This window comes from Coffea eugenioides, chromosome 2 (assembly GCF_003713205.1).
Source record: "Coffea eugenioides isolate CCC68of chromosome 2, Ceug_1.0, whole genome shotgun sequence".
In the NCBI taxonomy this organism is placed as follows: domain Eukaryota; kingdom Viridiplantae; phylum Streptophyta; class Magnoliopsida; order Gentianales; family Rubiaceae; genus Coffea; species Coffea eugenioides.
Genome location: NC_040036.1, coordinates 76,927,076 through 76,938,012, shown reverse-complemented (window position 1 = coordinate 76,938,012; position 10,937 = coordinate 76,927,076). Strand labels below are relative to the sequence as shown.

The following is a 10,937-nucleotide window of genomic DNA, read 5'->3' as shown; positions in this document are numbered from 1 at the left end:
CTTTAAATTGTATTGATCAATATAAAAATCAACACAAAATAAGCAAATAAACCATACCCCACATAACACAATTATAAAAGGTAAAAAATAAATAAAATTCAATTTATTATAATTTACAAACAAAAAATCGTATAGTCATCCAAAAAATTGGTAACATAGAATGTTGAAGAAAAGGGAAAGAAAAGAAAGTGACTTTTGTTTCCTTTTTTTTTTAATTTTTGAGCTCTATTTATTTGATATGTAAATTATGTATAAAGTGAAAGTTAATATAGTCTTTTTATAATTACTAGGGGGAGGTAAGTGATATTTTTAAAATTTTAGGATTGTCAAGTGATATTAGGAAAAATCTCAAAGAAAGTTTCTCATAGTATTCTTTTTCTAATTGGTGCTCATTGGGCACTCGTTAACACATTTAAAATTCATCTAACCCATTATTTATATATGCATACTAACAATTATTACTCTCCCTTGTATTTATATATTTTTTCTATTTAATTGTACCTTTCTTCCCTTATATTTATTTACTTTCTCTAATTAATCTTATATTTTTAAAAAATGACACTTGAAATATATTTTAACAGTAACTAATGGGCACCTGTTAGACACGCTCTTTATTTATTTATGTCGCAGATAAAGGTCATTCTTGCAAGATAAATCTTCATAATCTCACCTCCATTCTCTTGCTCCGGATTTATCCAATTACGAGCTTGACTTCACCGGAAATCAAAATATTTCTCCAAACAGATTCTAGAATTGGATTGCTCCTCAGTAAATTCGTCCCTTATAGCCTAGAGGTGCATGTGGCAATGACAACTAAACAATAAATTATTCAGTAAAGCTGCTACAGCAGAAAAAGTTATGTAATAAGATTATTGATAAAGTGATGCAGTGTCAAGTTAATTACCGGAAAGAAGTGTTAAGTAAGCCGATACAGATGTGGTCAAACTCTTTTAAGTAGTAGTAAACAACTTACTATGCCAAGAAAATGTTATTACTGAATTTATTGATTGTTTTAATAGAACGCGTGTGCTGACAGGTTAACCATTAATCAGGACATAATGCAATATTGAATTGGTCATCAAATTTAATGAGCACAAATGTCAGAAGCTGTTGGGAACAAAAAAATTGCACCACACCTGATCAATTTAGTACTGCTCAAGATCTATTGAAATTGAATAGGTGCAGCATTGGGATGAAAATCTTGGATGACAAATGGTTATTAAAGGTGAAAAAGAACCTAATGCCCTCTTAGAATTCCGCTGTAGATGAAGCGATAAGCTCTCAATCAAAGTAAAAACGTTTCCACTAACCGGTCCGAAGGAAAAAGAAAAGGAAACTAGGAAGGAAAACATGCCAGTAATGCTGAACAGCACCAGACGAAGAAGAAGAAGTAGAAGAAGAAGAAGAAGAAAGACAAAAGGTTAAAAAGAGGAGAAAATTTCCAATATCTAATAAGTTGCTGAAAAAATAGCGAGGAAGTTACGGGAGTTTTAGTGCAGTGAATCAGACCTAAAAACGTGCGCGCCCATTCATGAACATGAACCTGAACCCTCCTCGACAAACTGATTACTCGACCTCACTTGTATGTTCTTTGCCCACCCCACCATTTACTGCTCACTCTGCATCCAACCAGCTAGCTGCTCATGCACGAAAACAAATGCACCCACGTACGCACGCACACACTCTACCCAGCGAGAGACAGAAGCATATATGTATGTAGTTAGCAGCTACAGCCTATAGGAGTTTATATGCATGCTTGACTTGGACAGTTGGACTGGTTGCTGGTCTAAAATTGCAATTACCACTAGTTGCCTGCCTCGAAAAGGAGCTAGTTCAGGGCAGTGCACGTGTAACCCCAATGCCCAATGCTCATTATTGTGTCTGAGTTTGCAGATTTTTTACTGCAAAAACTGCAGACTGGGGGAGTATAAACCCTAAAAGGGCCAAAAACAGTCAAACAAAGAAAATCAAGAAAGTTTCCAGCCCCATACCTCTGTGTTCCCTCCACACCATGCCACCAGCCCAGTTTGCACGTAGTAATCAAAGATGTCGCCGTGTATATCAATTTTCTTGAAAGTTGAAACCGTAACCGCCTAAAACTGAAGCTTTTACTTTCATCCCAGAAACGCCTATAACGTTAGTAAATGCTTCATCTACTACTTGCGTTTCTACTCTACTTACAGTAGCAAAAGGAAGGCTGTATAACCGTTACCATTTGGAGTACTAGAGATGATTTCATTGCTAGTGCAAACAAGGAATGGCTGATGCTTTGTGTTTGATCAGTACCTGCATTTAAAAGTCTATTAGGTTCTTAAGGGCAAGGTTTAAAGTCCACTTCTTCCTGTTTCCCCTTCTACCAAATGTAGAAGAGATGTAGAAGAGAGAAGACCAGAAAGGATGGAGAAAGCCACGATGCGTTATGTACGAGTAAATGGGTGAAACAGGAAAAGTCAATAAGAGAACAGTGTGGATTTCTTAAAAGACGTTGTTTAAGGAACCTTTAATGGGTTGGTAGGGGTAGGGATGATTACTAAAATAGGAAACTTGCACAAACAACAATGGAAAAAAAATTAAAACAAGGTGCCTTTATTTTTTCTTTTGCAGGAAGTGAATGAATAATTATGAGACAAGTAACCAGAAGTACTGAAACAAGGAAGTGAGGGAGAGTGAAAAAAGAGGTTCTGCAGGAAGTTCTCCTCTTCTTACGCCTTCCACCAAAGGAAGAAGCAGCACCAGCAGCAAAACTTCAACAACTGTTCTAGAAATTAAAATAGAGAAGAACCCACAAAGAATTCATGAATTTGTACATCCCTCTTCCAAAAGAAAAAAAAAAGGCAATCTAATCATCATCAGATAATTAATTAACACCATAAACACAACTACCAGTAGGAGAAAAAAAGTAGGAGAAGAAGAATGCAAAATGATCGGATGATGGTCAAATCATGTGATCAAGATATTAAACCACAGAATTCCCGATATGTCAAAACGGAGGACGACCAGTTCCCCAGTAAGCGGCCTCAGCTGGTAATTGACACGAATTTAGGAGATTTGGAGGCATCCCATGAAAAAGGGATGAACTAGGATCAGGTAGAAGCTGTTGTGACTGTTGCGGCTGCTGTTGTCCAACAATTCCGGCCCCAGGCGATCCCAAAGGTCCACTACCCGGGGGAGGAACAGCCGCCGTTTCATCATCCTCTAATGGTAGTCTTTCATATGCAGCGTTACCAAATGATGCAGCCATGATCACAACCGGACCAGCCGCGAGTAGCGGCCCAACTACACTTCCACCAACTACTTGCCCCTGACCACCGGCTAAATATATAGTCAACCCAGAAGCCGCAGCTGGTGCTGGAGGGGGTAAGAATGAACCCGAAAGCGATAGGATTTCGAATCTTCCGTGTAAAGTCACGACTGCGCCCGGTGCAGCTGGCTGCCTGAGTGTAACATTATTAACGGTTCCGTTCCCACTCAAAATGCAAACCCCTCTTTGCCTTCTGGTCGCAAAATTTGATACACTCTCTTGGATGTCGCAGCCACTGGCAATTTCCATAACATGGGATCTGAGGGCATTTGCACTATCACGAGTGATGATGATAGGGGGTTTAGCCTTGTTCTTGGAACCGGCCGGCCTTCCTCTTGGTCTTCTTCTGACTTCGTCATGATTATTGTCTCCTCCGCCGCCGTTTCCAGCTGGGACGAGTTCTTTGTTCCCTTGATCACTTCCTCCAGTTCCATGGTGGGAGCCGGAGGTGGCGTTCATGGATGATATGGAACTGCAAGTAGGAATCATGAAACTCTCGTCTCGATCTCTTTTCTGGCTACCCCGGTTTGGGGTGCTACTACCGCTGTTTTCGTCCTCAGCCTTGTGGTGCTGATGGTGATGTTGTTGGAACTGATGAGGATGGTGCTGGAGCTGAAGATCCCTGGTATGAAAAGGTGGCGGAAGAGGTCGGCCGTGAGCTGTGAGCTGATCCATTTCTTGCAGGAACTGTTGTTTCGATGCTAATTAAGGGGTGCTGAGGATTTGGAACTGGAAGGTGCAATTTCTGCAAATATTTGCTAAGCTTACTTTTGTGGGACTCTATCTCTCTCTCTCTCTTTAAGTTTCTTGAAGAGGGAGGGGGAAGAGGGCCTGAATGAATTGAGATGATGCTATGCTAGTATGCTGCTACTAACCTTCACCTGAAAAGAGTTGGAAGGGCGTGGGCATGGGTGTGGGCGTGGGAGCATCGCTTACCGAAGTTTGAGCTGAATCAACCATCTTTCAGATCTTCAAAATTTCATGTGATAACCACGAATAAAATTCAGGTAAGAGGGAGATGAGGAAGTTAGCGAGAGAGAGAGAGAGAGATATGAAAGAGTTTGGGGAAAATGATGTTTTAAGGTTGGGAATATGGTAGCTAGGTGTTTGTTACTACAAACAAAGAAGTATCTACTGCTGGTAGCTAGCTAGTACTTTGTTTTGGGTTGCGGGGGGAACCTTTTTCACTTACCTTTTTTAGGGGAGAGGGGGGGTGAAGGAGTTTGGAGTTAGGGTTAGGTCAAGCCTCATTGGCAATCAGCAAAGCAGAAGGAGAGAGGGAGAGGAGATTGAATCAATGGACGGACGGATGGATGGATGGGGATCGAGTTTTGGTAGTATGACAGCGTGCGCATGGGCGGTGATGGGCCCCCCATTTCTCTCTCCTTTGTCCCTCACACGGGGGTCCCCCAGCACTCCACGTTCTCTCTCTCTTTCGCCCTTTCTCACACACAAAACTATACTGCGGCATCATTATTCACAATTCTCAAAACTCCCCAACTCTAGTGCACGCACACACTCACTTTGCTATAGTTGCCAGCCAGCCAGCCAGAGAGAGAGAGAGAGGGATAAAAGCCCTTGATCATGAGTGCATAATCAAATCATCTTGTCCCATTATCCCATCTTCTACGTACGTTACAGCAGCAAAGCAAATAAAATGAAGAGAAGCTATATATATATATATATATATATATATATATATATATATATGCATGATCAGCTTCAGATTGTTTGGGATTGATCAAAATGACAAAAATGATAACCTCATCTATCTACGTCTGATTTTCTTCATATATATATATATATATATATACACACTATAGAGAGTCTTTCCTTAATTAATATGGGCAATCCTTGAGAAAGCATCATGCATGTTCATTGATGATCTGAGCTTGATCTCAGGCCTCATTTCTTGAACATGGCACTAGCTAGTAGCTGCTTGACTCAATCGGTCACTAGTTTTTGAGCTTTAGGAGACCTTAATTGATAATTATCCATTCTTCCTTTCGGTTGTTCTAGCTGTGATAAATTCAAGAAAAGCTAGTAGCGGACGAGATCTTACGTAGTACAAAGAGAAGATTTTTGTTGGGAGTTTCTGGGTGAGGAGTTGTAGCGCTAGCTAGACCAGAGATGCATGCATGAGCGTTACGGAAGTTTCCCGGATTTCCCGATTAATGCTAAGGTAAGGAAAGGAGAAAAGAAGGAAGATCGCGACGAAGAAAGGAGTTGACTGACAACTCCATGAAACGGTTCCTCCTACTTCACTTGTACTCTTTAATGCACCAAACTGGAAGGCAATTCTTGGAGAAGGGAGAGGAGGACGGGAGGGAAAACAGAACAAAACTGAAGCCCGCCCCAAGGAAAGGATCGATCGATCCATGGAATCATGGATTATGGAGTGGATTAGATCAATATTCATCATACACCATTGGTGTATGGTGTTTACACTTAATTTAACTTTGCCCTCAACTTTATTTGCTGCTGCTGACCCCATTGCTGATTGGGTCCTAGCTAGTCATTCCTTCCTACTTGGGTCCGTTTTCAATTCTCCATGACCCCACATGCAAGTTGAGTTATAATTCTTGTTTTCCATGTCAAGCTAAAACTTGCAAAAGAAACACGGAAAAAAATTGTAGATTAATCTTCCTTGCACTGGATGCTAGTGTATATACTATAACCATTGAATGTATGATAGTTAATGTAAATTTAAATTTAAAATCTAAATTTTACATATGTATCATGTATTCAACTGTGATAATGTATGTACTGACAGCATATATAAGATTAATTCTAAAACTATTTATTTGTACATTCTTCGAAACTTACGTTCAGTTCTTCGAAACTTAAAAAAAATAATAATAAACTTACACACAATTCTAAACTATTAATTCTTCAAACCCTGATACAATTCTATGTAATTCCCTGATCACAAATTTTTTGAGCTATATCCATCCCTTATTTTTCACAACTCATGCACTTCATCAGACAAATAGCAACAAATTTGTATGTGTCTGTTGTCTCAAAATCACAACATCTCTGATGCTAAGGAAAAAAAAAACTGTTGTTATATATTATGTAGTACAAAGCACCAAAGTAGAAGATTTTGTAATGTATAAAAATATTTAAAAGTCAAGGAATATATAGATATATTCAAAACTTAAAAATGATTTTTCTGATTCTTAGAAGTATGTTAACGTTAAATCATATCGAGAATTCCCAGTGGGGACTAAGAAACATTTTTTTTAATTAAAATTGTATGCTACCATACACTATGGCAAGCAATCATGTCCTTCTGAATTGATGTTGTCACATAAACGTTTAATGTATAGGTGTAATCTCAACTAAATTGGGTCTACCAAATGTCTCTCAATCACTCATGGATATTTACTTTAGTACCAGGTCTGTAAGGGTCTGTTTGATAACATAAAAAAGTACTGAAATTGAATTTTTTCAGACATTCAGATATTTTTAGTGTTTGATAAATGAAAATCTATCTGCTGAACTTGTTAAGCAGTGCTGAACTTGTGTGTTTTTTTTTTCAGCATAAGAATCCTAACTGAATGCTTAATTCTGATAAGAATCAATAGAATTACTTCAACTACCTTATCTTATCTACCAAATCTATCCTTATTTGTTAATTATGTTCAAGATTCTTATCTAATTAAACAACCTAATATTCTCCATCTAACGGTTTTTAGTTTCTCTTTTCTCCCTTTTTAATGACTTTCACATCTTCTCGATACTTCTCATATAATATATTTCATCTTTTATATTAATTTGATTTAAAAATAAATATTGTCATTTTCATACCTAAAACAATTTTAAACTAATTAAATCATAGATTCTATTTCTTTTTTGAATGAAAGGATATAAGGGCAAAATTGTCAAATTAAACTTATTAAGCATCCAGTTATAAATATTTATCAAACAGTATAAATAGGTTTAGCATTAAAATTCAGACATTCATATATTTTTTTCAGTGCTTAAAATTCAGCAAATTAATTGTTTCAGTATTCAGATTTCAGAATTCAAACTTCAGAATTCAGATTCAATTTTATCAAACGGAACCTAAGTTTTTCCCTTCTATTAAATTCTACAATCTATGGAGCAAGAGGTTCCTCATGGGTCCACAAGGTGTTTGGTCCTTGGGAGATTGATGGAGTAAACTTCATCGTAACGTCTGTTTATCTTTTGACATCAACGACATGATCGAAAGTATCAAAAGAAAGACATCCAACTTTGGAAAATGACTCGAAATTAATATAACAGCAATATTCAGAAGTGTTGTCATCATTTGTCGTCGAAAGGCAGTAAATTAGTAAGGTAGCTTTCTTGGGCTAGACCCCGCGCCCGCTCTTCAATATCTAAAAGTTAACATTTGGAAGTAGGAAGACAGTAATAATTGTGTCCTTTAGAGTTGCAATTTAAATAAGAAAATGTGCACTTGCTATACAAATGATTTTATGAGTTTGTTGTTTCTTTCCGCTGGTAAGATCTTTTGTAATGTGAAACTTCAACTATCCCTTTAAAGTAGGGCTGCACACTAGTCAAGTTAGCTTATGAGCACACGCTAATCGGTTCGATCAAATCTCAATTTGAGCTTGAGTTGACTTGACTAATCAAGCAAGTCGAATATATAAATACTTGGCTCATCGGGCTAGATCGAGTTCATATATTTTTAATATTTTATATTTTTAGAGATAAAATTATATGTATGTCCCTATATTTTTATTATTAACTAGGATGAAATGCCTATTTTATCTATTTTAAAAGATAAAAAACAATGCTTTTATTTTTATTTGTGCTTGCGTGGTCTCAAATTTGAGATTGATTAAGCTCGAACTAGTGTTCACACTCGAGTTCAAGTTTTAGAATGAAAATTTGTTGAGTTTAAACTTCAATTTGAACCTAATAAAATTGAGTTGAGTTCGACTCGATTGGACTCGACTCATTTATACCCTATTTCAAAGTGTAGAAGGTGTTGGAACCAAAGACTGCACAATTATAGTTCTCACCATGAGATAGATCGGATTTCATCATGTTGTAACTAGATGTACCATGGCAATTATATATATCCGAAGTTTTATGCACATATAGAGGCATATAAGAAGGAAACCAGGTTTTGACATTTTTTTCCTTTGAAGGTTACATCAATCGTTATCAATGACAAATACAACTCAATTATTTTGTCTCACTCTAAGTGAGGTCAGACTCCCATATATTATATTAGAGAAAGGGGAAGATCAAAATTTGGACAAACATTTAGTACTCTTCTAATTATCTATTGAGAAGACCCGAGAAAAATAATTTGAAGCTAGAGAATCAGGTAATTATAACTAAATTTTGAACGATGATTAATTTCTCTATGTCCTATAATTAGGCAGTGCCTTCAAGTAGAAACTAACTCAATTGTTAGAGAAGAAAGTGAATTGTGTGCTGATAATAAAAGACACAATTGTTTCCCTTTAGAAACTGAGTGATTAAATGGTGCCTTGCCGGTAGGGTTACGGTATTAGCGACTCATATGGGGCAGTGGCAGCGACGCAGCGGCAGCTGCAGGCTCTGACTGGAAGGTGTGGGAAGTTTCTTCCAGATTGTAAGGAAGGCTGCCTGGCTTCAACCCTTCACGTACGAGTGAAAGTGATATGATCTACAGCTTCATTAATTAGCTAGCCTGCTATTATTACTACACTGTTGTCGTCTCTTGTGAAGTTCACATCCGGATGATCGATCGCCTCAACCGAAATGACTTTATTCTCGACAAAAATCGTCTTTTAGTACTCAAATTCATGCAAACCCCCCTATCCAGTCCCGTCATGCCAACTCATTTTTGTGAAGGCCGAACCAATTTTCATCTGCTCACCGCACCAATTCCTATTGTATTCCCCTTTAGTTTGCACGCATAGAATCATGACACAGTTAGTGCTTGTATGATGGGATGGTTCACATTACAAGTCTCGATCCGACGAAAGTGATTTCCATTGCAATCATAAGTTGATCATGACTGCAGGGACAAAAGAAAATGTAAAACCTCTGGTTTGATCTTTTGTTTTGATGGAAGATCAACGAAATCGATTCAAGTCTTTCTGCTTAATTAGTTGTTCTACATGTAGAACCCAAAAAAATTAATCAAAAAACTACAGGAGATAAATTTCATAAAATCAATATGTACGCGAAGATAATTTACACATACAAAAATATGTGCAGTAGACGAGGAGTATATCAATAATGTAATATTAATAACATCATAAGAACAAACCTATCAAACTTTCACTCCCCTCAAGTTGACAACACTAAATAGACTAGATGACTTGATAACAATTACAAGAAATTTTCTAATTAAATTTTTTATTTTTAAATGATAAAAGTATTATAACATGACTCCAATAAAACTTCTAAAATTTGACTTGACTCAAATGCTGCTAAATATTAATATAAAAACTTCTATTCTTTTTTATATATATATATTTGATTTAATGTGCCAACACTGTGTCATGGACTTCCATGAAATCTTCTTGACAGTTTATATCAGCTACTGCGCCCATTGATTGATCCATAGTTTCATGTCCTAACACTTACATACGACCGTGAAATTGATTGTGATATAAGTCTATTAACTAGGTATTCAATAGAAAAATTCATAAGAAAATTGACAAATCAAGCTTCCAAAAACTTATACCAAGTGATTGCAGAATTAAGTCATGACAAGAGAGAATTCAAATGTTATTTTTTCTCAAAAAAATGAAGTTAATTTTAAAAAGTATTTAAATGCAAGAAGGGGTAATAAACATAAATATGTATAAGTATATAATTAGTTGCTATAATTTAAATATATTAAGAAGTGTCCATAAGGCCCTTGATAAAAAAAAAATTCTTAAATCGTGCTCGATATTATATTTAAATTTCGTAATAGAGGCATTCCAAAACTGAGATTGATCGTCACTAAATTATAGAATCCAGCTACACATGCAAAGACACATCACTACCAATTCAATTCAATGAACTCTTCACCGGTCATTTTCACCGCTCTATTTCTCCTTTTCATTTCCCTCCAAGCTATCCGCTTATGCCAAAATATAAAGAAGCGTTAATAACTCTTTGCCTCCTGCACTTATGGGGGCGGCAATACTTTACCACCCTATACTTCAAAAATATGCATTCTGCCCCGTCAAATGAATTATGTTTTGTACTTTTAGTTTTGACCATTCCATATGCATAGTTTTCTTCCCAAATTATCTCCAAGCTTCCTAATTTCTCAACAGTCAACTTGTATATTGTTGTATTTTGCGATTATGTATTCGCCATAATATTCTGCTATTGCACATTATGATATTGGATTAGAATATAAATTGAATATGGAAAACTCCCCTAACTGACGCCTTATCCCTACCCTTTTTCACTAGCCTATGGGTAGAGATAGCAATTGGGGTGGGTGCCCGTGGGGGTTGATAGGGCAAGAGGTGGGGCGGGATGAGAGGTGATTTTCTCCCCCTATTAAGAAAATAGGGCGAGGAACGAAGAAGTATATCCCCGTCCTGTCACCCACCTAAACAAATAAATATAATTATATATATAACATATTTAATATTAGTAGTTATAATAATTATATTACTAGTTATAAGTATCAGATTATGTA

The 10,937-nt window shown here is 36.7% G+C and overlaps 1 protein-coding gene across 3 annotated transcripts; it reads right to left on the bottom strand.

Moving 5' to 3' along the window:
• Nucleotides 1–2,980: 2,980 nt before the first annotated feature.
• LOC113763989 (AT-hook motif nuclear-localized protein 22-like) lies at nucleotides 2,981–3,976 on the bottom strand. 3 transcript variants are annotated; one of them, XM_027308001.1, is made up of 2 exons: nucleotides 3,721–3,976; nucleotides 2,981–3,651 (listed from the first exon to the last, which is right to left on the bottom strand). In XM_027308001.1, exons 1-2 carry the CDS (start codon nucleotides 3,974–3,976, stop codon nucleotides 2,981–2,983), a joined length of 927 nt encoding a protein of 308 aa, XP_027163802.1. The 3 variants fall into 3 exon arrangements, with proteins under 3 accessions (XP_027163802.1, XP_027163803.1, XP_027163801.1); XM_027308002.1 differs by having other exon boundaries at nucleotides 2,981–3,723; nucleotides 3,796–3,976; XM_027308000.1 differs by having other exon boundaries at nucleotides 2,981–3,976.
• Between the last annotated feature and the right edge of the window lie 6,961 nt (nucleotides 3,977–10,937).